Genomic DNA, 27,855 nt, shown 5'->3' on the forward strand with positions numbered 1-27,855 from the left:
CTCCTTCACACCCCCAGCCCTCCCAGTGGTTTCGTGAGCTGAATATATTAAGAGATTTATTTCCTACTTGAAACAGCTAGAGTGGAGGGTATTCTTGCCTGAGTCCTGACTGGATATCGAAGTTTCTGGAGTTTTTCCTGGGGCACACTTTGATGGTAGAGAAGGGCCAGAGTGTGCACTTGGGTGGCATCAGGATGGAAGCTGGTAGGACATGTCTCCTCCCCCTTTGCCATCTTTTTTATTTTTCGGGCCATGTCGCGCAGCACGAGGGATCTTAGTTCCCCGACCAGGGATCGAACCCGTGCCCCCTGCAGTGGAAGTGTGGAGTCTTAACCACTGGACTGCCAGGGAAGTGCCCGCCTTTGCCATCTTGGGTGGGGCCACAGCCCTGCAGTGAGACTGGTCCTGCATGTCCCCCTCCCCCAGCAGCCCTCATGGCAATTGACAGCCACAGTGGGCGGAGTTCTCAGCACCTCACAAGTACCAACTCATTCATTAGCTCCTCAAAACGTCCCGTGTGGATGGTGCTGTTATCATCCTATTTTATACAGGAGTAAACTGAGACCCAGACTATTGAGTCAACTGCTCTTCAGTCACTTACATGCCTAATAAGTGGCAAACCTGAGATTCAAACCCAGTCTGGCTCTAGGGGCCGCGCTCATAATCACAGCTCTCTGCTCTCTCTTCCAGGCGTCTGTGCCAGCAGCTCGAGCAGCAGATGAGACCTTGGGGCCCTGGAGGAGGCGCCGTGAAGAGACGGGTGATGAGCTGATGCTTATTACATGCTTGAGAATTCACCAATGCCCTTTCTCCAGCCTCTTCTTATCTAATCATTTCCACTTTCCCACAAGCCCTGCAGACCTCAAGCACATCAGCCCTCCCAGCACACGTGGGGAAGGGACCTCTCTCTCTATGGGGTGGATGGGGGACAGGGCATGGGGTCCCTGGAAAAGAATAACACTCCCATCTCAGCTCTGCTTCTCAACTGCCCACACGGCCCGTCCCTCTGTGGGCCCCAGTCCCCGACTATAAGCAAAGAAGGTGGGCTGGAGGACCATTATGGCTCTTCTAGCTCTGAAAATTCTAGATTCCTGCTTTGAAGACATTTTGAAAATCAAGATCTTCAGTCAGGGCAGAGAGTGGACCACATGTTTCACTAAACCAGGCTGGGCTGGGAGTGCTTGGCTGCTGGCTGCGTGACGGAGGCCCAGAGAGCCAAAGGCAAGTGTGCATGGGGACGTTGACCATCGAGTGGCTTTGCCTTCAGAACCGATAACTGCAAAGTGGATCTTTGGGCTGCAGAGACTCCAGCCTTGCCTGCCAATCCGAGGCTGCCCCTGCTCTCAGCAGGTTCTTACAGGAAGCTGGGCTGGTTGTCCCCCTTTTGATGAGCTGACTCGAGTCACTGACGGCCACTCTGTGCCAGGTGCTATGCTGGGCACTGAGGTTCAGGTGAATCAGACCCAGCCCTGGCGTCTCAGAGCTCCCAACCTTTCTCCCCTCCTTCAAGGCCCAGCTGGAACACCCCTCTTCCAGGAATTCTCCCTGGCTTCCAGCTCTGACTTCTAATGTCCCCATGGTGTGGTACAAACCTAGCCCACGCCCAGGAGCTTTCCAGAGCACCAGGACCCGCAAACCCTGGCCTGTGAAGAGGTCAAGACAGGTCCCAGCAGCCCTACCCCGTGCTGGGGCTCAGGAGTTGTGGTCAGAATTGTCGCTTGGCACAAGGACTTAGGACACAGCCCACATCTGTCCTGGCTGGAAGTAAAGGCACCAGTTTGACCCAGCACCCATGTGCTGGGCTCAGAAGCTCCTAAGTAAGCGAGGACATTGTGTTGTCTAAACGTTCCAAGTAATCTGCAGAGGGGCAGGGTCACCTTGCGACAGTGGAGAACACAGGGGCTCTGCATCCCAGGCCTGCCTCTTCCCAGCTGTGCGAGGCTGGCAGGTCACATAAACACTGTGGGCCTCAGTGTCGTCGTCTCTAAAATGGGCTAATAATACCTCCTAGCACAGTCACTGTGCAGCAGCTTAAACTAGTTAACGGGTTCAGAAGCTGCCAGTGTTCCAGAGATGTGTTCCCCTCCTTCCCGGGCACTCTGAGGCTGGCATTCACCACCCCGACACACTGAGTCTGCTCCCAGAGGACACCTTCCCCCTCGAGGGACACCAAAGCTCACTCTGGGCCTCCGTCCACCCCACACAAACATAGGCGGGGCAATGCTGGCTGGGGGCAAGACAGAGCCCTGATGTGATGATACACGCCCCGCCGAGTCCTCAACTGGTCATGTCCAGAGGAGCAGCCCCAAGGGCACCCCCTAGCAGTGGGAAAGATCTATTTCCACCAGTCTGTGAAGACGGCCCCTGCCCCAGGTACCTAGCCTGGCCTGGGCCCTGCCGCTCCCATCTGTGCCATGGTAGAGGCTCCCCAGAACAGGACATGGGCAGCTCGGCTTGGCTTTGCCCTTCACTCTACAGGGTAGGTAGTGCCGTGGAGATATACAAGCTCTGGCGTCAGGCAGACTGGGGTTCAAATCCAAGGTCCATTCCTTACTGGCTGTGAGATTTTGGTCAATTCACTTATCCTCCTTGACCCTCAGTTGTCCCATCTTGAAAATGGTACTAGGACCACCCACCTCCTGGCATGGTTGTTAGACTAGTATCTCTGATGTTAGGTGTAAAGGACTAACAGGGCCTGGCACGTACGCCCTGGGGAAAAGCTCACTCCCTGATTACGAAGAGGCCACCTCTGTACTCCGTGCATGGGGAGTGGTAGAGGGAAGAAGGCCAGGTGAAGAACAGACCCCAGACAAGCACCGAGGGCCCAGAATGCGCCCAGATTCACTCTCCGGGCTTGTCAGAAAGTCCTTGGAGAGATTTAATTGGGATGGGCTCTCCCCCTGGGAGAGGAGAGCCCAACATCCACCCAGCGAAGCTGAAGGTCACATCAAATCTGAAAGGCGACTTTGTTCTCTGCAGCTTCATCCGTTATGCATGAAAGAGCAGATGGCGAGTGCTCAGGATTCATAATTTGAGACATCCGGAGACTAAAGGCGTTGGCCAAATTTAAACCGAAAGACGGACTTGTTGAGTGTCTTCTCAGATTATGGGAGAAGAAGAAAGGAGAGAATTTCTTAGTCATCTACCATCCACTCAGAATTCACAGCCAGTCTGCCGGACGACGGCTGATATCAGAGGTCTCCGCCCCTGGGTTCCGGATATTCTTATGATCACTATTTGAAAGGGACAAAGGGATAAATGTCCGAGAAGACCCCCGCTGGAGCTTGAAGAGAGCGGCCTTTCTGCGCGGCTCTACAGGAGGCCACAGGCAGCATGACTGCAGACGTGGCTCCCGGGGGATCAGGACGTGGCAGGGTCAAGGGCCACAGAGATCGGAGTCTGGGCTGTGGTCTGTCAAGCCCTGGCAGCCGCGCCTGCAGCCTCGGTGCCTGCAGCAGGAAAGGGAGCTAGCGCCACGGGGCTCAACGGGAGCGCCACGACGAGCTAGAGTTGAGAGCCTGGCACGGCCCTGGGCACAGACGAAGAGCTCGGTTAACAGTAGCCCCCGTTATTATCAATTTTACTTTGACTTCCTTAAATGTATTTGGTCCCAATTGCCTTTTGCTCTGAGATAAGCTTTGAGCCATCCAAGTACATCACCAACAATATAATTGTCACCCGAATCTCACAAAACCCAGGGAGGCAGAAAGGGTGGTGACTGTTGTACCCTTTTCCCAGATGGGGAAACAGAGGCTCAAGGAAAGAAGTGACTGATCCAGTGTCACAGCCCCAGGTGGCAGAGCCAGAGCTAGACCTTGGGTCTCCCAAGTCACGAAAACACACTTTCCTTCATCCCCCACCCTAGTCCCCAATCACACCCAAGCCACACGTTCTGAGTCCACATGGACAGGGAGGGTGTCTGGACTGCTGTCCCCAGCACTGAATCCCAGGCCTGGTTTGTGTGTAGCACAAAGTCTGTCAAATGAATAAACGTCATGGACTCATTTGAGAATGTGATGGAAATGAGAGACACCATCCCCAAGAAAAATGTATGTGTGGCCACACGTATAATGTACATTTCAAGGGGTCACAGACCCTGGTTAGGAGGCCTTGACCTAGGTTTTCAGAGGCCTCTCCAGTGCTGAGCTCACTAAGCTATCCAGAGATGACCTCATCGCACAACCCATCTGCCTGGTGGAAAGGGGGCCCTCACAGACCGTTATCCCCCATGTCTGGGTCTGTGGCCACCACTGCTCCAACCACCCAGGGCAGGGGCTGCCCAAGGCCACGCTCCTACGCGGCCACCACGACACTCCACGCAAGTGCTCTTTGTATTTCAAAAAGAGAACATTTATTACTTATTTTTTTCCTCATCAGAACTTCCTTTACAGCAACACAAAGTAAAGCACAACAAAACTTATCTGTAGACACAAGGGGAGCACACTGACCACTGTTGGCCAGAGACCAGATGAAGGCCCCATGGAGACTCACACAAACACAGCACAGCCTTTCTCAGGTCTCCTGGACCCTCGTGCCAAGGGTGGCCTGTGTCAGGTCCAAGCCCTGCTGCCTCACGACAAATACAGGGGCTGATACCAAGGAGATCTGGGGTGGGCAGCGGGGGTGCAGGAGCTGGGCCAGGGAACGGAAGTTATCTTTACATTTTGATAAAGGCAATCCCACCCCACCTCTCACCCAGGCACTCCTGTCTCTGTGTTTTGATTCAGATGCTTAGTTAGATACGTAGATTCTAAGAAACGGTGTGTTTCCTGGGCTGGTGAAACCTGCTCCGACTATCACCAGAGACTTAAGCTTGGTAAAGCCAGGCCTGGGAGGCACCCGAGGATGAAGAAGGTGCTGGCGGCTTTGCTGGGAGCCCCATGGGGGTGAAAGGAGAGGAGGGGAGACTCTGAAGGCGGGTTGCTGCTGGTACGTCCCCGACCTGGGGTCGGAGCATCAGGAAGGAACAGCGTGATGCTTATGAAGTTTGGTTCTGTTTCACCCTCTGAATTAGCAGACTTCAAACACTTCCATTTCCACAGAAATCAACAGCGAGACAGCTAGCAGGGCACACTGGCTCATGCCAGTTACGTGAGTAAAGGCACCAGATGGTTTGTTATGAAACACATTTTGGTCAGAAATAGCTGGGGCTTTTTGGTTCCTGGGAGGACAACACAGCTAGAAAAAAGGAGGTGCGAGTTGTGAGCGGTGTGGGTGAGAAGGCAGCTTTGGCACCAGATCTGGGCTCTACTCCTGACTCTACCCCTCCACGCGCGTGGTCTCAGTTTCCTCATCTAGAAACTGGCAACCAAACATTCGCAAACAAATCTAGGTGTTAGGTTTCACGCACTATCTCAGGGAGTACGGGGAGGTGGGGCTCAGACCAAAGAGCGGCGCGGGAAAACTTCATCCACGTGGAGGGGGAAGGGCGGGATGGGAGCTCTGCAGGAGGCGGTCACACAGATGACCCCGCGGCCGCAGGCAGACTCTGGGAGTCCAGGGCAGCCAGTTACACTGGTTCCAAGCACCGCCGGGGACTTTGGGCCTCGTCTCTCGGAAGAAGGGCAGAAAGAAAGCTCTACGCAACGCAGCACCGTCGAGGAGCTGGGGGCCACACCTGCTGTGTGTGCTTTAAAGTGCCTGCCACGTGTTGTCTTTGGTCAGGGGCTGCCCCTCTGTCTCTGAGAGCCCCCAGGGCCAGGAGCCCAAGCCCCGGCCCGCTGGGCCCCCCACGGAAGGCGGGCTGGATGTCACAGTCTCCTCCCGCGGCTGTGTTGCCCTCCTGTGCTCAAAGGATGACAGAAATGAACGATCCGACCACTTTCAGTAAGGAGCAAGGGCACCTCCAGGGAAATCTGGGCCCTTGAAGAGAAGGGACAAGAAATGCTTTGGCCACCATCCTGACACCCACAGTGGAGCAGAGCTCGCTCAAGAGAGGGCAGAAAGCTGGTTATAACACTGCGCTCGTGCCTGATGCACAACCAGCTTCTGAGTTGAACCAGGAGTCACTGAATAAATATTCAAGGCATCTTTCAGTTCTCAGAGAAAGAACGGGGTTAAAAAAGAATCTCTCCTTCCCTCTGCTTGACTGGTTGCAGCTCTCATCTGCAGACTGACAGCGCTGCCGACTGAAGGACACTGGCTGGGGGTCCTGGAGCTGGCCCCCGCCCCCGACGTGGGTGGCTTTGGTTTGTCACGTGTCCTGCCAGCCCCAGGCCTCAGAAGTTGAAGAGGTCATCCGGCTCGGCGCCACCGCTGTCAGGCTTGTCCCAGTCGACAGGCGAGAGGCACTGGGCGTAATGAATGTCCTGTGCTGTCAGTCCAGTGTCCAGGACCTGAGGGTTCGTCCGAGATTGGGCAAGCCTGGAAGGCAGAGCAGTGTGAGCCGGGGGCCCAGGCAAGGGGCTGGCGGGGCCCCGAGGAGCTGGTCCAGCCTGGCCAGCACCAGGGTCAGAAGTGAGAGGACGTGGGTGGGAAAACGGCAGGACACATGGCCAAAGAAGCAAGACCCGGATGTCAGTAGAGGTGGCGCCTCTAACCAGAGAGCCTACCCTTGAGGGTCAAGGGGCTCAGAAAACTGTGGGGCAGGCAGTGGCGTTCCCACCACGGAGAGGCTGGGGCACCCACACCGTCCACAGCTCCATCAGGAAATGCCAGGAAAGAGGAGAAAGGGCAGCGCTGCCAGCGTAGAGAGGGGCATGCGTGAGAGCGAGCCTGGGGCAACCATGGAAGACCACTGGCTTTAACTATGTTCAACACAGTGCTGTTCACAAAGTAAATTCAAAAAGGGGCACAACTGAACGTACCAAGAATAGGGAGAGTTAAATAAATTACGGCCCATGTCCTTAAAAGAACATGAGGCAGTCAGTGAATGAGGTGTTTACAAGGAGTTTTTAACAGCCTGGAGAAATGCTCCTGATATACCAGCAGTAAGTGAAAATCAGGATCCCCAAATGCAAATATGATGAGCTGATCAATGCAAAAAAATGTATATGTATAGGATTAGCGTGAATTAAGCCCCAAAGTCAGGGCTGTGGGATTATGGGATGGTGTTATTTCCTGTTTAACGCTTTGCTGATTTTCCAAGTTGTTCATTAAGGGCACAAGACAATTTAGTAATCTGGAAAAAGTGAATGAAAGATTTCCTTCAAACAAGGGGGTTGTAGTCAGCCAGAGAAGCTGGGAAGATGGTAAAAAGAATCATGAAGGGGCCACACACGCCGCTCCCCCGACCTGGGCTGCACCGAGAGGTTTCCACTGGTTCTGGCAGGAAGGGGATGGGGAAGCGGGGGAGGGCTGTAGGGGGCTGCGGAGGGTCCCAAGGGAGAAAGGAAGGCCTGGCTGACCAGGGCCCAGTGCTCGGAAGCCTGAGCTGCCCAGGCCTCTCCTCAGCCAGCCTTCTTGGTGGCGTGTCCCCAAGCTGAAGGCAGCCATGGACAGAGATGGCCCCTGGAAAAGGGGGAAATGCCACCAGCCTCTGGTTAGATCAAATATCTCCTAATGGGACTCACATCCCTCCTCTACGTAATGCTCCATGGGCTTAATTAAACACTGCCTTTGAGCTTCCCTGGTGGCGCAGTGGTTGAGAGCCTGCCTGCCGATGCAGGGGACACGGGTTCGTGCCCCGGTCCGGGAAGATCCCACATGCCGCAGAGCGGCTGGGCCCGTGAGCCATGGCCGCTGAGCCTGCGTATCTGGAGCCTGTGCTCCGCAACGGGAGAGGCCACAACAGTGAGAGGCTCGCGTACTGCAAAAAAAAAAAAAAAAAACCACTGCCTTCTCCCTGCCCCTTTCCATAAATGCAAAACCTCTGGAAGGAACAAAGCCTGCAGAAAAGCCCATTTTGAAGGCTACACCAGGTGTAGGAAGAGGAAGCCAACCTGAGCTGTAGTGTGTTCAGTTCAGCTCAACCTGTGGTAGAGCGGTCACCAGGAATAGCTTTTGATTCAACAGCAAGAACTTTCTGGCAGACCTAGCCAGATAGTGAGCTCCCCACCCCTGGAGGTATCTGAGTTGAGATTTTTGCTCTGGGGAAGGTCAGAGTTCACATTCTCAGACATGGCAAAGGGCCCTGCAGACCAACCCCCAAGGGCCAGGCCTCCTCCCCCAGCACCAGGAGCCCACCTAACGTTACCTTGAAAATGCTTCATCCAGGCCATCATCCAGCTCCTTGGGGAAAACAAAGCAGGAGATAAGAACCCTCAGAGGGGGAGCCCGTGCTCACAGCCGGGGCTTGTCCCAGCCCTGGGTAAGCTATAGGGACGTGGCACACAAGCGTAGGAGTCTGGTGGGCGCCTAGAGGAACAGGCACGGGCAGGCCTTCCACCTGGCTACTGCCACCAGCATCTCAGCACAGGGACCCAAACCTGGGATGTGGGACAGGAGAAAGGGCACCTAGGTGCCTAAAGACCTGGGGGTTCAATTCCCAGCTCTGCCACGAGTCAGCAACACCTTAGGCAAGTCACTGCTCCTCTTTGAGACTCAGCGTTTCCTTCCACAAAATGAGGGGGTTGGACCGGACGACCTCTACAGCTTTCAAATTCCAAGAGGGAGGATGGGAAGAAGGTTTTCTAGCTTTCACCCACTTTCAGAAGCTGAGCCCAAATTCCAAGCTCACAAGGGATAGCTGATGGCAGGAATGCCACAGCCTAGGTGGGAAAACAATGGGCAAGGCTCCCTCCACAGCCTCCGGGAGGACGGGCAGGTGGCAAGGCTGGTTCCCAGACTGCAGAGAACAGGCTCGCGGTGCCTGCTTGGGGGACACTGGGTGGCCGCCAACAGGCAATGGGATTCGATAGGTTTTCAAGTCCATCAATGTTCCAGATTTTTAAAATTAAAGAGACGTGCATAGCACAGGGAGATCAGCTTGATGCTTTGTGACAACCTAGAGTGGTGGGATAGGGAGGGTGGGAGGGAGATGCAAGAAGGAGGGGATATGGGGATATATGTATACATGTGGCTGATTCACTTTGTTGTACAGCAGAAACTAAAACAACAGTGTAAAGCAATTATACTCTAATGCAGATTAAAAAAAAAGATTTTGCAAAAACGTAAAAAAAAAAAAAAAGAGACATGACAAGTAAAGTAACATGTCATTCTGCAATAGATCCTGGACTAGAAAAAGGACATTGGAGGGACAAGTGGAGAAATGTGAATCAGGTCTGTAGATTATATAAGTGTTGCATAAATGTTAACAATTTTGATCTTTGTAACGTGGTTATGTAAGATGTTAACAATTGAGGAATCTGTATGAAGAGGAACAGGAATGCTCTGTACCATTTCTGTAATTTTTTATCAGTCTGAAATTATTTCCAAATGAAAAAAATTTCTAATTTTTTAAATTAAAAAATTATGTTCCTCTGGGAGATTCTGCAGGCAGAGGTCATCATCATCACTAAAGAAGTGAAAAAGCTGAGACAGAGAGAGGTCAGAGTGCTTGCCCCGGGTCACAGAGTGAGTCAAGGGCCAGGCTGCCTGCCTGAGTCTCAGGCTCCGCGTTCAGGGGGCCGACGGGGAGAGGCTTCAGGAGCGAAGTGCCCATGCCGAGAACAAGGGGGCCTTTGGTTGGTCCTGCAGTGGGCAGAGCCATGGATGCTCAGGCCAAGAGGCCAGGCATTGTGAGGAGACAGCTGTGCCGGGAGCCAAGGCTGCTGGGGACGCAGCCCTAGGTTCAAAGGGGACATTGTTCATCCCCTACCCTGGGTCTGGCTGCTGGGCTGGGTCAGGCCCTCCTGGAGGCCTGCAAGTCACGGGCTCCAGGGTCTGCACCTTGGAGCTGCCTTAGGCCTCATCCAGGGATCAGGCCAAGGCTCACTGGATCCTGGGGGGTCCCCAGGCCACACGACCACTCACCCAGACAATGCTGCTGCTGTTTAAGGCTTGAGGTCGCGGTGCCTCGTCCACGTTAGCGGTGTTAGCGCTGACCGTGGACAGCGGGGCCTTGGCTGTCTCTTCCAGGTCCAGCAGGTTCCCAGTGGCGACCACTATGAGGGGTCAGGTGCGTCAGGAGGAGAGGAGGTTCCTGTCTCCCAGCCCCATCCTGGAGCCTCCTGGGCTACCCTGGTCCCGACTCCCTCCTTGGGCATGGCCTTTCCAGCCCTATCACCCAGACCACCCAGAGCCCCACCTTGCACCTCCCGAAGCAGCTGGACAGCTGCCCACAGGGTGGGAAGCTCTCTCCCACTCATGGTTTAGGCTGAAACCCATATTCACAACAGGTATGAAGTTTTTTAAGAGATCACACAACAAGATGTAAAGTGTATAGGGAGAGATGTATACACAGATTTATATACCTGTATAGGGACATAACTGGAGGAACATGCACCAAAACAAGTAATTTTTCCCCTTTACCTGCATTTGCTAATTTCTCTATAATAAACAAGCATTATTTATTTAACACCAAAACAAAGATAAAAACCCAGGAGTTTACCCCAGCCCAGGAGGGAGGGGGGCCCTCTGGATGAAGGGTCCCATGCCATGCAGCCCCTCCCCCCGCCCAAGACTCACGGCTCTTCAGCGAAGGGGTGCTGTCTCGGCGGCCCCCCCCCAGGATGTCCCCTCCGTCTTGGCTGGTTTTCTCCCTCTTCTCCTTCTCTGTGGGACCAAGGCACAGCACGTTGGAGCCCCCAACCCCAGCACTCCATCCCTAGCCATCACTGGGCAAGGGGTAGGCTGTGGCCAATCTCAGGGGGCAGGTGTTAGGTCTCCAGAATGGAGAAAAGGAACTCTGCATGTTTCACTTAATCCTCACAAGGACCCTGGGGGAGGGAGACAACTGCTCCCAATTCTTCAGATGGGGAAACTGAGACTCGGAGGTGAAGGGGCCTGTGCAAAGCCACAAACCAGACAGGCGATGAAGCGGACGACCAGTCCAGGCCTGACTCCAGAGACTTTACCATCCTCCCCGCCCCAACTGCTCTGCTGGTCGCCTTCAACGCCCCTGTACACCCCACCCACCATGTCCGCAAACAAGACTCACCTTCCTTGGATACCTGCCAAAACTCAAAAGCGACTTTGAAGGCCTGGGCTACTGTGAGGGTGACAGCCTGGGCCTGAAAAACAGGAAGTGGGGTCGGGGGAGGGGTACAGTGTTAGGCAGGTAAACGCAAGTCTCAACTGGAGGCCCAGGGACTCCAGGCCAGGCCCACCCTGGCTGTCCCAGGCTCTGGAATGCCTGATTGGTGGAGGCAGAGTCCTGGCCCCTCCCACACCACCAAAGCTGAGGTAATGAGGTCACACCTTCCCCAGGCAGCTGGGCCCCCTCTTCACTACGTGGAGCCCAGCCAAGATTCCCACGGGTACTCCAGTCCCCACCTTGGCAATGGCTATTCACCTCTACTTTTTTCTTTCGCCTTTGAGTTCCCCTAAATGCAAGTAACTGTGAGGCTTATTTCCTCCGAGAAGTCCTCTCTAATTACCTGAGGACTGCACACAGTAACTTAGTCCTTAAAATGAGAGAACAGAAAAGCCAGAGTTGGAAAGGGCCCCGCCGCTGCCTGAATGAGCCACAGCTGCAGAGGCAAAGGTTAGACTCTGGTTACTACTATGGTGGGCCAGAAGGGCTTATAACTGAATGCCAGAAAGGCAGTAGGAGGCTTCTACCTTTCCTGGCAGGCGCAATATGTCAATGAGGGCCCAGGGCAGAAGACTAAAACCATCCAGTGCCATAGCCCACCTGTAAAGAAGGGCCACACCTTGTCCCTCAACCCCTGGGGGACTCCCATCTACTCCTTCAAACCCAACTCAAGTGTCACCACCTCTCTCACGTCACGTCATGTCGCGTCACAGGCACTGGGCTTCCACAGCCCTGCCTACCTCTCTCTGGTGTCACGCATATGAAAGTGTCACCAGCTCACATGCCTGTGTCACCCCACCTGGGTGCTCCCTGAAGGCAAGCATCAACTCTGAACACCCCTGATTCCCAGAGCCCTCCAGGGGTGTCTAGGATGGTGGCTGAATTGCATTTGCCCAGGGGCAGGTCTCCTGAGGCCTTACACTCCAGCCAGGACCTACCCTTAGCCCACCTTCAACTCAGCCCTTTCCTCTCTGATTCCAGTTCAGAGTTAATCAGCTCAGCTTCTGGGAGTGGAAGTCCCAGAGCTCGCAACTGTAGCTGGAAGCGACATGTAGCGTCCTCTGCAAGCTCGGCCTGGGGAAGAAAGCCGCCAGACTCTTTCAAGTGTACGACACGTTCAGGCCTAACCCGCCTCGGCCCCACTCCCTTTGCCTCCGCCAGACAACTCAATTTAATTGAGAAATGAATCTGTGGCTACTGCCTTTAAAACTTTTTTAAAATTTAAAATCCCTAAACAAGCTGACTGATCCATGCCAATTAAATTTCACGAAGTATAAAATCTCATTTGAATGTCTCTGTCATTTACATTTTTGATGGAAGTACGGGCGCTTTATGGCAAAACTTAAATATGGTAATTAAGTATGAAACTCTTCACAGCTGTTTACAATTTAAGCTGTCACGTCTGGATCAAGTTTAATAGACCCAGTTACCATTGAGAATTGCCCATGAAATAAATATATGGGCTAATTACCAGCCAGAGTCAGATCACTATACACCCAAGCAAGGGCTGGTCACCTAGTGTGGCAGGGAGATGGGAACGCCATTATTTTTGCCTCCAGGAAATCTGAGGGCACAAGCCTGACACTGTTTTTGCATAAATCTGCTTGTTCATTTGCATACATCCCCGCCCTTTCACCCCAAAGTCCTGAGCTGCAAGTTAAACCCAATATAACTCAAGATGCAGATGCATGCAGGTGGCTGAAAGCCCAGGCTGGGCAGAGACTGGGAGGGGGTGGGCCCCGTTTTCCTGGGCGACTGCAGGAATCTAGGCACTAGCCATGGAAGGATTGCTCAGGCTGCCCACCGAAAAGCCCTCCTTGACTCCGCAGGCCGGGAGCCTGCCCCTCCTGAGTGCCTCTGGCCTCTGGGTCTGTCTTATTACCCTGACCAGGTACTGCCTTGCCCAGTTTTTGACGTCCCTGTCTTGTTCTGGGTAACCAGGCTGTTAGCTTCTCACGGGGACCAGGTCTAGCTTAGGGCTGCAGACCTGGGCCAGGACCCCGGAATCCAGGACCCCAACCAGGTTCTCAAACCAAGTCGGGCCAGGTGCCCTGTACAGCCCTGCTGCCCAGAAGCATAAATCACTGCACAAAAGGATGACCTGAGGAATGCCAGGGGCCTGGGAGGGAGAATAGCCCTGCCGCGCCCGACCCCAGGTAGAATTAGGGAGCCCACCTGTACTGCAACCCTGGGCTCCCCACCGATGCCAGCAACGGCACCTTCACTTCAGAGCCCAGAGGCTGAAGTGCTGGCTGAGGGCTCCCAGGTGGGCAGATGGAAACACTTCTTTGTACAGAACCTTATCCTGGCCATGCCCAATAGAAGCCACAGGGAAAGAGAGGCCAGGCGGTTGGGCTGCCTGAGCTGAGCTGAATTGGTGGGTGACCCAGAAAGGGACCCATTTGCCCCTCGATCTGGGTGGGTCCTAGGCTTCTTGCTCATTCAGGCAGCCCAGCAAGGAAGGGTGGGGATGTGGAGGCTCTGGGCCCTTGGCCAGAACGACTGAGGGCTACGTCAGCGTGCAAATTCAAGGCTCCCCTGAGGCTGACTCTACCTAGCCACCCACCCAGGCTCTGGTGACATCTGAACCCCCAACCCCCAATCATACCACTTCACTTTGCACCTCTGTGTCTTTGCACGTGCTGATTCCTGCGCTGGAGTGCACCCACCCTCACACCACCCTGCCCCATTTTGCTTGGCCTGGCAAACTCCTACTTACTACTCATCCTTCAAAGCCCACCTCAAAATGTCTCCTCTGAGAACTCTTCATGTGCCACCTCCAGAGTGACTTAATAACCTCCGCCTGAGAACCAAGCTCCCTGTATGCCCGTTACTGAATCCCGGCTCTTCTCTCCCGTTGCCTGGTTCGCATCTTCACGGCCACCCTGGGTCCCCAGTGCCCGACGCGGAGCTCAGCCTGGGACAGGCAGCAGCAAGCACGTGGAGGGACCTGCCAGCAGGCGGGATGTGGACTGAGGCGCCCATTTCACCTCCTGCCTCCTCCTCGGAGACGTCCACTCCGCCCTGAGAGTCTCAAGGTCTCCAACGTGGCCAGACCACAAGGCCGTAACACACTGGCAGCTTGGGCTCAGCTGAGGCCTTGGGAGCCACAAGGACACCACACACATCAGGTGGTCTACTGACACCGCCCTGGGCTGGGCTGTCTCTCCAAGGGACCTCCCCAGGGCTTCCTGAAATGGGGAGGCCAGGTGGGAGAGGCTGGAGATGGACAAGCCAATATCCAGCCGCTCCTGATGCAGATGGGCCAAAAGCGAAGAGTCTGGGCCCTGGGTGTCCAGCAGGAGCCCGTCCCTCTGCCCGATGGCTCTGCTGTCAGCACCAAGCAGGCTGGCTGTTTTCCCCAGTACCTGACCTCTTGGCCTGGGGTAGACGGGTTTTGTTCAAGCCTGTCTAAAGTCCTCTGGCCCAAGGCCAGGCTCCCTTAGCCGCTGGGCCAGCATCCACTTTCTTTTACCCCCGACCTCCCCACCCCAGAGGAAGCCTCTACATGTTGGGAGCCCCTGCACTGCAGCAATGGCTGAGGGCCAGCTGCCCCTGCCCAGTGCCTGCTCTGGTCAGTGGGGAGGAAGAGACAAACAATGGGGACATAATGAGCTTGTTCTGTGGGAACAAGGCTGTCACGGGAGAAGCCACCGCAGCTCAGGGACCTAGGGCATCATGAGGCCCCGGGGGAGTGGCTGGCGACATCGAGTCTGCAGGAAAGAAACAAGGTGCACAAAAGAAACTGAGACCTTTCAGAACAATCCTGGAGGTCATTGAGGTGACCTCCTCATTGTGCTGATGGCATGCAGCCCAAAGAAGGTCAGGGTCTTATCCACGGTCACAGAGGATCAGGCCCCTGGTCTGTCTCCTCCTACAGTGCTCCTCCCACAAGACCTGTGGTAGGCTGAATTGTACTCCCTCCACCCCACCCCACCCCATCCCCGGTAAGATGTCCACATTCTGATCCCTAGAACCTGTGAATGTTACTATACATGTCAAAAGGAACTTTGCAGATGTGATTAAGTTAAGGACTTTGAGATGGGGGATTATCCTGGATTACCCAGCGGGCCCAATCACAAAGGACCTTATGAGAGGGAGGCAGGAGGGTGAGAGTCAGAAATAGCAATGTGATGACAGAGCAGAGAGGGAGACTGGAAGATGCTCCACTGGCTCTGAAGTTGGAGAAGAGGGCCCTGAAGGGTAGCAGAAAGCCTGGGCGGGGCGGGGGTCTCTTTCAGACTGTGATGTCCTGGATATGTCCTTGATGACATGGGGAGGGGAACGGATCCTGTCTCCTTGGCTACAAGGACCACAGGGCACAGGAACTGGGGCTCTGGGCTTCCCACACAGAGGTTAACAGAGGCCAATACTAAACATTGTACACCAGGCAATGTTCTAGGCTCAGGGCACTCACTGGGAACGAGGGCTTGTCGCTGCCCACAGGCCAGCCGAGGGCAGCCCATCCTGACAGGTGGCCTACCTGACTGTAGCCCTACACGGTGCCCTCAGCTCTCAGCACCCACTTGAGGTTCCCAGGGACTTCAGACTTTCTTTAACTGATGTCACCTTTGGGTCCTGCCTTCCCCCCAGTCAGGGCCCCCAAGGCAGGGCTGCCAAGGCGAGGCCAGAGCCTGCTGAAGCCCAGCCTCTCCCCACTGACCATCTTCCGCTTGGTGCAGAGGAAAGCGTGGCACTCAAGATTCTCGTTGTGCTGGCTCTGTGCGATGTACGCAAACACTTTGTCATGCATCTTGTCTGCTGTGCAGTAGGAGATTCTGAAAGGCAAGTGGCAAGTGTCACCAGACTCCGGCACAGGGGCCTGACTGCATCCCGAAAGCCCCTTAGAGCATCTCCCCTGAGTTCCAGAAAGCCTGCCATCCCACTCCACCAGGGTGGGACTCTGGGCCTAGCATCCTGGGCCATCCATGGGGTGCGGGAGAGTGGGGAAACCCAGGCTAGGCAAGAAGGAGTGGTGGTAAAGACTGGAGGAAGGGCTTCCCTGGTGGCACAGTGGTTAAGAATCCGCCTGCCAATGCAGGGGACACAGGTTCAAGCCCTGGTCCGGGAAGATCCCACATGCCGCGGAGCAACTAAGCCCGTGCGCCACAACGACTGAGCCCGCGCTCTACAGCCCACGAGCCACAACTACTGAGCCCGTGTGCCTAGAGCCCGTGCTCTGCAACAAGAGAAGCCACCGCAATGGGAAGCCCGCGTACCACAATGAAGAGTAGCTTCCGCTCACTGCAACTAGAGAAAGCCCACATGCAGCAATGAAGACCCAACACAGCCAAAAATAAATAAATTAAAAAAAAAAAAAAAAAAGACTGGAGGAAGGGCACATCCCCCCTCTTCTGAGCCACATCCCTAAATAGTAGTAGGTGAGCCCTTACTGTACACCAGGCAATGTTCTAGATATCACCTCACTGCCCTCTGAGATGCGTTCTAGTACTATCCCCACTTTTCAGGTGAGAATACTAAGGCTAAGAGTCTCAGACCACCAGGCTAGTTTCCGGAGGCCATAACCACTGCCATGCTGCCTCTTAAGAGCTTGTGCTAACCAGCTGGAAAGGGGGGCAGGACACTACCCTGCCCACAATGCCCTTCACCTGAGTGTCCCCCACCTGCCCTCCCTTTGATCACACCCCTGTGCACAGGTCAGATGAGTTACAGGCCCATCTCTCCCAGGGTGACTGAGACTAATGACAGCTTCTCTTGGAGCTGTGGCCAGGGGAAAAGGAGCTGGGAGTAGGGCGGGGGCGTAGGAGGGAGACACAGCAGCTCCCTCCTCTTGAAACACCTTCTCCCCCCTTGTCTGATCCCTCCCCGCTGTCTCCAGTCATCCTGGGAATCCCAATCAGAAGAGGAGCTGGCAGCCCAGGGGTGGGACAGAAGCTCAGCAGACGCCCTCACCTCATGCGGCCCCAGTTTCAATCACAGGCATTGACAAAGGGATCATCACCACTTAAAACACCCAGGTGGGCAGAAGGAGGGGGTGCCAGGTTCCCAACTGCCTCTTCTCCAACCCAGGGGATCCAGCCTCCTGTCCTCAATGCCCTGGGTCTTCGGTATCACTCAACTAGATCCTATTTTTCAAGCCCCAGCAAGGCGCCTCCTCCCGTGAGAGGCCCTCCCAAGCTTCCCCAGGCAGGCCTCTCCTTCTCTGCCCTCTTGGGAAACACTTATACTCTATCTCCCATGTCCTCTGCTCCATCCCCTCCTAGACTGGAAGCTCCTTGAAGGCAGGGGCTGGGTCTGATTGCTCACCCGGCACAGACCTCAGCAGAGCAGGTACTTGGATACCAGCTAGAAACTCCAAAACCACGCCCTCAACACACATCCACCCTCCCACCACCCCCCGCCCCCAACCCCAGTACTGGCTTTGCTCCAGCCAGCTGAGCCACCTGCTCGGAGACAAGGCAAGAGAGTGCAGGGACAAGAGGCCTGACAGAACTCTGGCCTCGGTGTCCTGGGTGTAGCTCGGCCACTATCTCACCACGTGGCCTTGGGCAATTCCCTCTCTGGGTCTCAGCTACCCCACCTGGAAAATGGACCTGAGCTGCCTGTCTCTTCCAGCTCTGAAATTTTACAACTGACCAGCTGAGAGGCGGGGACAGCCTGAGGCTCCAAGGGCCGGGCCTGTTGCCCTGTGAACAGCGCCCACCCTCTACAGAGATCATCTACACTCTGGCCTCAGACTCTGCCTGAGACCTCCCTGGACACCTGGCCAGATGTCCAGAGCTGAGCTGCTGCATTCCCAGCGAAAAAGGCAGTGACTGTGCAGCTCTCTGCTCCAAGCCTGACTCAGCAGCACACTTGGGGGTGGGGTGGGGGGCAGGGGTGTCCCAGGCCGGCTGCAACTAGTGATAATGGCAGCAGCAACTGCCATTAGCCACACACTCACTGTGAGCCAGGCGCGGGGCATCCAGGGCTTCATAACCGCACACCGGGAGGGACCTGTTGCCAACCCCACACACAGATGAGGAAACTAAGGCCCCCAGGTCACCCAGATAGGAAGTGGTAGGGTCTGGATTCAGACAAAGCACTCCATCCACTGCCCCGAGCAGCAGACTGAATGTGGGCAATGCTGAGCGTACCTGTAAATGGACACGTTCTCAATGAGCTGGTTGGTGATGTTGTCGGTCAGGATGATCCCCCGTGGCGACACCTTGAGAGTCACCTTCTGCAGCTTCTTCCCACTGGCCTTGGCCTTGGGGCAGACGTGGGTCAGAGGAGCCTACCTACCCACTTGGGACCCACCCTCGTGGGCTACACCCAGCTGCTCTAAGCCCCAGACGCGAGGCCCACGGGAGGCCTCACCTTAGGTGACCGGCAGACATGATGGGGAAGACAATTCAGCCAACACCTTCTTCTAATAAAAATAGGGACAAATGTCACTCACTGAGTACCTGCTGTCTGCCAAGTACGGGACCTCGAGTCATCCTCACAGGCGGCAGGGACTTGCCTCAGGAGAAACCAGACTCAGAGGGGTTAAGGGAGTTGCCCAAGGACACACAGCTAGGAGGGACCTCAGACTTTGAGGGCTGAAGGCGCTATCACAGCCCAGCAGGATGGGGACTCCACACTCCACCCACTGTACCTGCCAGGGCCCGAGCAGAGGGGGCCGAGACCACCAAGAGAGGCGAACTCATAGGGCACGCGCTCACTCGGAGCTGGGGAGGAAATCCAGTCCCTCAGGCCACAGGGCAAGTGGCTGGGTGCCAGCAGCCCTCCCACTATCCCTCCCTGGCACGAAGTTACCAACCCTCAGCCGGTGGCCTGAGCTGAGGGAGGGGAGGCTTAGAGAGGCCACGGCCACAGCAGCTGGAGAGGAGGACACTGGCCGGACCCTGCCAGCCCAACGGCCGCCCTCTCGACTCTCTAAGCTGGATGCGGGGGGACGCAGGGGCAGGGCAGCTGCAACACATTCAGTCAGGGTGATATGCAGGGGGTGAGTGCTGACCCCCCAAGCCCCAGAAGGCGCTACCCCTTCCTCGCGCTCCCACGCCCCACCCTGACTGGGCTCACCGTGGCCACGATCCTCTTGACGGCGGCGGCCGACAGCTCCTCACCCTTGGGCTGCTCCACCAGCGTCATGCCCAGGTACTTGAGGCTGAAGAGCATGCCCTCGAGCAGCGTCTCCCGAGTGTCTGTCCAGTTCTCGGGCAGCTCTGGGCACAGGAGGAGAGGCGCTCAGACCCCGCTGGGCAGGGCCCACCACAGCGGCGGCGTCTGCAGCCCCCGTCTCCTAGGAAGACCCAGCAGGGACATTGGGGTGCCCCCATCTATCATTACTTTTATCTCTAATAAAGGAATAACATTTTCTAGTACGTACCAGGCACCATGGTAGGAAGCGTTACATAAAGTCTTCTCATCGACCCTCGTGAGGACCTATGAGGCAGACGCTTTTATCATACCCATTTACAGACAGAGACGCTGAGGCCCAGGGAGGCGAAATCACAGGGCCAAGTCCACAGAGCCAGCAAGCACAACAGCCAAGAATCAAACTCGTACTTTCAAACCCGAAGCCCAAGCTCTTAACTGCAATGTTGACACTTGCTGAGGGCAAACCATGCCATTTTCTTATTGAATCTTCAACGCAATCCGGTGAGATGGGTATTATTCCCACTTTACGGATTAGGAAACTGAGGCTCAGAGAGGTGAAGTCGTCAGACAAAGGCCACATACAATGAGTAAAGGGTTGGAGTCAGAATTCAAAACTGGGTGGATCCCATGGCCCCAGCCTGGCCCGCTTTCCTCCATCTGCACAGCCACAGAGACCAAAGGGTAGGGAGGAGGGAGCCAGGAAAGAGACAGCAGCCCAAGGAGGATGGGCGTGGGGTAAGGCTTAGTGGGGAAAGGGGGAGGTGACTGCTCAAAAACCATCATATGAAGGCCACTGAATCCGGAAGACCTGGGTTCGAATCCCAGCTCTGCTTCCCCCCACCTGCATGGTCTTGGGGAAGGCCCCTCTCCTCTTTGAGACGAATAATGCCTGGGCTACAGCAACGGCACACAGCAGGACACATGGGAAGGGTCCTCTGAAAGCTCTGGTCACGACTGAGGTCAGGAAGGTTGGGAAATGAGGGGATGAGCCTGGCTCACTGGGTGGTGAAACAGACCAGGAGGGAGAGTTGGAAAGAGGCCTCCATTTCACCCCACCCACATGAGAGAGGGCCCTGAGCAGGCAGAGGGACAGGAGGGGAAGTGTGGTCTTCACTGTGGGAGGGGTCATACAAGAATTCACAGGAGTACCTCGTCTCCCAAACTGAGACCCAGGTGAGGAGGAATTTGTTAACCTGTCATCCAGAGCCTGGCATGCAGCTGGCATTCCTGAGTGAAGGAACCCAGACAACCCCAAGGCTTTCAGGCCTGCAATGCCCCAACCCCATCCTCAGCTCTGGACCCTGGACCACTGCCCTCCAGCCTCTGCCCTTAGGTCTCCACCCCACATGAAGCCAACCCCCACTGAGAAGACCCCAAAGTGACCCCATCCTCTGTCCCATCAACCATGAGTCTATTTCATTTGATCCTCCAAAGAGAATCAGAAAGTCCCCGAGGTGTCCCAGTCCTGGGTTTGGTGATGGGAACCCTGGAGCAACTCAGACATGGGCCTTGCTCTCAAAGAAACCAAGAATATTGCCACCATCAGGGCAAAACAGAGCTACAGTAACAACAAAGCAGCAGCTCTTACCACTACCTCTAACACTCACGGCTACCTTGCAAGCTGGCATTCTTTCATTCCCATTTCACAGAGGAGGAAACTGAGGCTCAAAGGACAAGTAATTTGCCAAATTATTTGTCTATTTGACACTTAAAGCCCAAGTTCCTAACCATCAGGCAAAGGCTATCTTGCCATGAGGCAAACTACCCTCAGTTTAGCAAAAGGTCATGGAGAAGTTCCTAGAGCCAGAGGTATTTCCCCCCATAATTCTTAATTCCTGAGGCTTCCTCTCTGTACGGAGATGCCTGGACCACCACTTTCAACTCGATATTCATCTAAGCAAGGGCAGCAGACTATGTGCTGCCACGCCTGTCGCCTGTGTCCTTGGCAGACATTGCTAATCAACTGCAGCCCTATTCCCTCTGATTTAAAGGCTTCGGACTGTTTCTCAACAAAAGGCTCCTGGCTGGCAATACCAATCCATCAGGGGTGGCCTTGTTCATCTCATTACCTATCCCTGCCCCACAGCAAACATCCTTCCTCTCCCCATTTTCATGTCTTCTCTCTCCCATTTCCGCCAGCTCAGCCCTTTCCTGGCCCCTCTCCAAATCCACTTCCGCTCCCTCCATTCCAAAAGGGCCAAAGCTTGCCAAGGTCACAGACGACCTCTTTGCTGTCAAAACATTCCCCAGTCCCCCCTGACCTCTGAAATACTCGGCATTTTTCTGCAATCCTCCTTCCCTGGCCTGACCCTTCCCCTCTTCTATGGCCTCCTGGAACAGAGCCCTGGTAGACTGGTTGCCACTCATCAGCCTCAGAGACCCTCTGCCCAACCTCCTCACTTGACAGACGATAAAACTGAGGCCCAGAGAAGGATGGGACTTGTGCAAGGTCACACAGCAATCAGAGGGACCCCAGCTCCCAAAGCACTACAGGCAACTCCCACAAGGACTGTTGCGAAATTATAGGTTGCCCAGCCTCGTCTCCCCCCCAATATCCCTGCACGCAAGCACACGCACACACATACAGGCACGCACACAGCAGACGATCCAATCAGACACAGCTTCTTCCCATGACGTTACATTTACTTTCCCACTTCTGTGCCTTTGCTCAAGGAGCTCCCTCTATCAGAAATGCCCTTCCCTTTGCTTGATTGAAACCCCTCGCACCCAGCCTCCTCCAGGAAGGCCTTCTTTGAGGCAGTATAGCCTAGTGGTTAAGAGCAAGGGCCTTAATCCTAGAATCCACTGAGTGAGCCTGAGCAAGTTAATTACTTTCCCTGAGCCTCAGCTCTCTCTTCTATAAAGTGGGAGAAGCAAAAGTCTCCAGCTCACAGGGCTGTGGTGACCCTTTGATGAGATAATGAGATAATAAAATGTAATGAGATAATGAGACAATAAAATGTAATGTGCTTAGCACAGGGCCCCACCCATGGTTTTGCCTCCTGGGGCCTGTCCCTGCTGTCAGGGGTTTCTCTGCCCCTCCTGAGTATGGATCTCCTTCTCTTCCTCCCACAGCCATATCACAACCACCAAGTAGCTGCCTGCTGTGTGTTTTCCTCTTGAAGGACTGCCACGCATGTCTGCCTCCCCCAGGAGCTAGTATGGAGAAGGGGCATCCCCGGCTCAATGTTGCTGCTGTCTCATTCTACTTCTCCCTGCCCCTCCCAGGCCCAGCAGAGATCCTCCTGCCCCTCCAGGGAACCCTGCCTCCGCGCCCATACTTCTGGGCATGATTCATCTCTTCAGTGAGGTATAAGTTCTCTCACACCCCACTCGCTCCCTGAAGAAACCGGAACCAAAGAGCACTCAATAAAGACAGAGGTAGGGTTCACTGCCACACCGGCCCGGTCACCATCCAGCCACCTCGGATAGGCTGGAGGCCATGTGCTCCTTCCCAGGAGGAGCCCAGGGTTTCAGGAAGAGCTCCCGGAGGCCCCCAGGCAAATACAGGCCTGAGTCCACAGCGCTGTTCCGGTCCTCGTTATTTTTGGCCCGGTCGTGGGTAATGACTGCACTATTTTAACTTTACGATTTTACAGATGACCTGCTGTCAGAATTAGCTGGGGATGGATGGACCATATGCCCAGTCTAACTTGTAGCTGCAAACATGTACTCTTTTCTTATTAAGCGGGCCCCTGCCCAGGCGTCAGAGCTCTTGTGCCCTTGTGCCCCTTCTGCTGCTCTGGGAGACCCAGCCTGGCTGGTGCCTGGAACATCAGAGCTGCAGCCAAACCCATGGGCCAGGGGGGAACCTCCAGCAGGGGTCCTGGCCTCCAGCCTCCTCCGGCCTGGTGGGGATATGGCCTCAGAAGCCACAGAGTGACACCTCAAAAGAGGACCCAAGCTCTGCTATGACCTGGAGTGTGGCTGCTTCTCTAGGCCACAGTCTCCTTATCTGAGAAATGGGCTCAGGCCTGCAGGAGTATCATCAGAAAAAGGTTCAGCATGTGAAAAGTGCGAGGCAAATTGGAGAAGTTGTTAAGACTATCAAAAGAAAATAATAATTTCAAAAAGGTAATTCCCTGCGGTCCAGTGTTTAGGACTCGGCGCTTTCACTGCGGGGGCCCGGGTTCAATCCCTGGTCGGGGAAATAAGATCCTGCAAGCTGTGGGGCACGGCCAAAAAAAAAAAAAAGATAATAGCAGCAGCTACCATTCCTAAGTACCTACTTATACTGTAAGAAAAAAATATGCTGTCAAGGTTAAAATGATGAGGTCTGGAGATGGGCTGTGGGGTTCATAGTCACTCTACCTCCCTGGTCCTTGGTTTCGTCATTTAAAAATGGGGACAACAACTGTACCCACCCTATGGGGTTGCTGTGAGGATGAAATTAGTATACACAAGGTAGGCTTAGAACGGTACCTGGTAGATACCAAGTGTGAGTGTTGTGTCATTACCAAGGGTCAAGTGCAAAGAGCTTTAATGTGTACATAGCCATTTGCAGTACTTTATGAGAAGAGTCAAGGATATATTAGGACTCCCATTTCACAGATGAAGACGCTCAGAGGTGTCTGGCCATGACTCATAATCCACAGTGCTGGGCCTTGAATCCATAGCTGTGCTCTCTGCCCTCTCCTGCAGCCCACCAAGCCCCTTCCCATGAGCAGGGCCAGGCTCGGGGTCATCCAGGAAGAACGGGTATCCTGTCCTGGAGGCTGCCCGAAAGGAGCGTCTGGCTCACTTTCAGTGGGCAGTGGGTGACCTGACTCCTTCAAGCCACACACCCCTCCCTCTGCCGCCAGACCTGTGAGAAGCAGCGTCCCAGCCTCCAGTTAAATGTCCCTTGCACTTGCTGTTCCCTCTGGCTGGAATGCTGTTCCCAGATTCCTCCCTCCTTGTACTGTATTCATATGTGTGTTCCACACCTTCTCCGAGAGGCCTTCCCTGACCCCCTGCACTGACACTCTCAGTGCCCCACCTTTATCTCCTCGGTGGGTACCATTTCCACACATGCCACCTGACACGCCACTCTCTGGCTGCCGGAGACTCAGATGCCCATGGGGGCTGGGGCAGTAAGAGCTCCTGTTCCCAGCAGCCCCCTCCCACCACTGACAGGAACTGCCCCTCAAATGGAGTAACTGCTCCAGAGCTCCCCACAGGTGGCATCCCAGCCGCCCACAATGGAAACTGGCTTCATGTTGTCCACTCTTTGGACTCCTTTCCCTTCTTGCTTCTCCTACGAACATTTCCTGGGATCTCTTCCCAAATAAGTGACTTTACTCAGATCCCTATCTCAGCATCTGCTTCTAGAAGAACCCAAACAAAGACACCACCCATCATTTCCTCACCCGCTTTATCTTTCTCCTCTTGGCGTCACCACTACCCACAAGCACCCCACTTATCTGCACCCTGGTCATGCTGTCTACCTCCTCCCCCAGACGGCTGGCGCTATCCGAAGAGAGATGGACGCATTCCCCAGACTCGCCGACACCTCTAACAGTGCCCGACACACAGTCAGTGCTCAATACGTATTATGGTTTGGGCTTTATTTATATTTTTCATTATAAATAAGGATGAATAGATCTTCCGTCCCCCGCCTATCACCATGAACTAGCTTTGTTGAAACCAGCTTTGCTTTTACCCATTCTCATGGAGTTCTCTGACAACTCGTGGAGGAGCCCGAGGGTCAGAGGGACTCCTCTTGGAAATAAGCGTACTGAGGGGCCAGGGTGAACCACCCTTCCAGGCAGCTGGATGAAAGGAAAACCCAGGGCAGGGACTGAGACAGAATATTTATGGTTTCCAAAGAGGTGGGGGGAAAAGCCATGTGTGGGAGAAGGAGAGAGCCCTCCTTCAAAGTCAGCACTAACTGGGAGACAGGGAGCCATGAGGTTCAGGGCAAAGAAAGCTGTCTGCCGCTGGCTTTGCTCTGGGACCTCAGGCAAGTCCTTCTCTGGGCTCCAGTTTCTCTGCAAATAAAACAATGATCACGCTGATCCCAGCTGAGGGCCTTGAGGGGTGAGGAGCAAGTCACAGCCAACAGCGGGTATCAAATCTAACCTTGTACACACTGATGTGTATAAAATGGGTGACTAATAAGAAAATATAAATAAATAAAAATTAAACATTAAAAAAAAAAATCTAACCTTAACTCCAGTGGCTTCAGCCTGGCCCCAAAACTCAAGCACAGGGCTCAGACCTTCTTGAGGGTTGGGTCCAAGGCCTGGCTGGGACACCACCACAGGCCAGGCTGCCCCAGCACTTCCACCCCAGACACACCGCATGGCTTCCCTCTCTACTTGTGGCCATGTCGGGGCCAGTGACTCCACTTCCCTGAGCCTCAGCCTCCTTCATCTGAGAAATGAATCTGATAGGAATCCCTGCTCTGTCACCTCTGAGGAGCAAATGCACTAATGGAGGCAAAAACACTATGTGAAAGGTAGAGGGACAAAGCAGTAGTTACCATTTACTGAACTCTTTCTCTATGCCAGGCAAAACATGATTTCAGTTAACCTGCACCCCCCAAAAAAAATCTGTGGTGGGTACTCCTGTTATTAACAGTTTACAGATCAGAAAACTGACTTAATAACCAGGGACAGGTGGGGATTCGACCTCGCTTATTCTGGGTCTAGAAGGCTCCAGGATGGCACTCTGGGCTTACTGGGGTCTGCCTAATAGGAAGGCTCTTCTTTCCTCTTCTTTCCTCCACAGACGTAGACAGCCTCTGAGCCCCCAAAACTCTTTCCACCACACTAAGTATTATGTTGAAGGTCCACATGACAGGCAGCGGGAAGGGGAATGGGGGAGAAGGAAACCACCAGTTAGGTGCCAGAAGGAAGTGTTACTGTCAACAACCTTCTCAACATCCCTACCGGGTTAGAACTGCTATGTCCATTTTGCGGATGAGGAAACTGAGGTTCAGAAAGGAAAAGTGACTTGTCCAACATCAGAGCAGGCAGGAGAAACTCTTTTCCACCATCCAAGGTGGCTAACTCTCACCCTTCCCCATATCGAGTGAAGGATACCAAGGGAAGGGGGGCTCCTGAGTTTCCTTCCCTTGCCCAGAGCCCTACCCCCCTCCCTTATCCCTAGAGAAAACTGCAGGGTTCCCCCACTGGAACAGGCCATCATTCTCAGTCCTGATCAAATCCCACAAATATTTAAAGGAGCTATTTTGGGAGTCCATAAATGTGGGAGACGGGTGCATCCCTGGCTAGTCCAGTCCTAATGGTCTCTGACCCCACCCCCACCAGTAGACACCAGCCCACGTTCCCAATGCCAGTCTTGTCTTGGTTTAGGAGGCAGGCACAGCTGGAACCACACAGCCGGGCAAGAGGCGGGGCAGGGCAGGCTCCCTAGGCCCAGACACGCTGGCACTCCTGGGCCTCTCCTGGGCCTAGCGAACTAGGGCTCCCCTGGCGGAGCCCTGGAAGGCCAAGAGGGAAGGGGGTGGGGTGTGACTGTACTGACAGCGGCTTCCTGGTGCCTGGAGAGGCCAGGGTCCCAGGCGGTTGGGGCATGGGGGGCAGTGTGCAGGAGTCCTGCCTTCGGCTCCATATCTACCAGGAAGGCTTGAGTGACCCCAGACAAGCCCCTCCGTCTCTCCTTGTGAAAAGGGCTGGGTTTCTCAGGCCTCAGGGGAGGGTGCCAGGTGACGGGTTCCCTGAGAGTAACTGGAGACAGGGAGAGGAGGGGGAGCCGGATGAGGTTCCTCTCAGGCTCCCAGACGCCCCTGGGAGAGGTGGCGGCAGAGTCTGCCATTCGCCCGGGCGCCCAGGGACATCGGAAGTTCAAGCGGGGAGGTGCGAGAAACAAACAGGTTTCAAAAATAGCCAGGAGGCCGGCCGTGGCACCTGGACCCAGCCAGAGGAGGGGACAACGAGGTCTAGATGGGCCGGTGTGTGGTAGGTACCTCCCGAGACCCCAGGTTGAGCCTCGCCCCCAACTTCAAGTAGGTACCTGCAAACCCGGGCTCACACTGAGTCGGCTTCTGGGCGCCGGGGAGTCAAAAGGTAACCTCGTGGTGGGGGAAGGGGGCAAGGGGGCTCCCGCCGGCCGCTGACCTCGGGGCCAGAGTGCTGGGGTGCGGGATGGTGGTATCTTCCCAAGCCCCTGCCCCCTGCTCCCTCCCCCGGGTACCGACGCTGAGCTCCTGCCTCCCCTGGCTGTCCAAAGAGGGGACGTGCTGGGGTCGCGCAAGTCTCTTCCTCTGACCTGCAACCTCCCTCCGACTGCAGCCCGCACCTGGGGACCCCGGGCTCCGGTTTCTTCCCCCAGCTTCTGCCCTTCCTCCCCAGCCGCACAGAATGGGGACGGGAGTAGGAACGCAGCTTGACCCTCGGCGACTCCGAATCCCGCAGGGCCGGGTAAGGTCGCTCCGGACCGCAGGGCGCGACTCAGGCCCTGCCTCTCCCCACCCCGTCCCGGGACTCTGAGGAGGGGCGTCCGTGCGCCCCGACCCCCGCCCGGCCCCCGCCGGGCCCCGGTGGTCGCGCACGCACTCACTCCGGTGCCGGCCGCCGCCCCCCCAGCTCTGCTTGGCGAGGCTGGGGCTCCTGATCAGCGCCCGCCCGGCGGACTTGAGTGCGTCCATAGCCGCTCGGGCCGCCGCCGCCGCAGCCAAAACTCCGTCAGGGAAAACTTTCCGCCGGGGCCGGGTGGCTCACGGGCTCCGC

The 27,855-nt window shown here is 55.2% G+C and overlaps 1 protein-coding gene across 3 annotated transcripts; it reads right to left on the reverse strand.

Moving 5' to 3' along the window:
- Positions 1-4,328: 4,328 nt before the first annotated feature.
- LDLRAP1 (low density lipoprotein receptor adaptor protein 1) lies at positions 4,329-27,855 on the reverse strand. 3 transcript variants are annotated; one of them, XM_012531829.3, is made up of 9 exons: positions 27,686-27,855; positions 19,103-19,245; positions 18,172-18,284; positions 15,738-15,852; positions 10,979-11,051; positions 10,507-10,593; positions 9,853-9,983; positions 8,135-8,166; positions 4,329-6,363 (listed from the first exon to the last, which is right to left on the reverse strand). In XM_012531829.3, exons 1-9 carry the CDS (start codon positions 27,771-27,773, stop codon positions 6,219-6,221), a joined length of 927 nt encoding a protein of 308 aa, XP_012387283.2. In that variant the 5' UTR covers positions 27,774-27,855; the 3' UTR covers positions 4,329-6,218. The 3 variants fall into 3 exon arrangements, with proteins under 3 accessions (XP_012387283.2, XP_004266719.1, XP_033278423.1); XM_004266671.3 differs by having other exon boundaries at positions 8,135-8,169; positions 27,686-27,853; XM_033422532.2 differs by having other exon boundaries at positions 8,135-8,169; positions 27,682-27,801.

Source organism: Orcinus orca, chromosome 1 (assembly GCF_937001465.1).
Source record: "Orcinus orca chromosome 1, mOrcOrc1.1, whole genome shotgun sequence".
In the NCBI taxonomy this organism is placed as follows: domain Eukaryota; kingdom Metazoa; phylum Chordata; class Mammalia; order Artiodactyla; family Delphinidae; genus Orcinus; species Orcinus orca.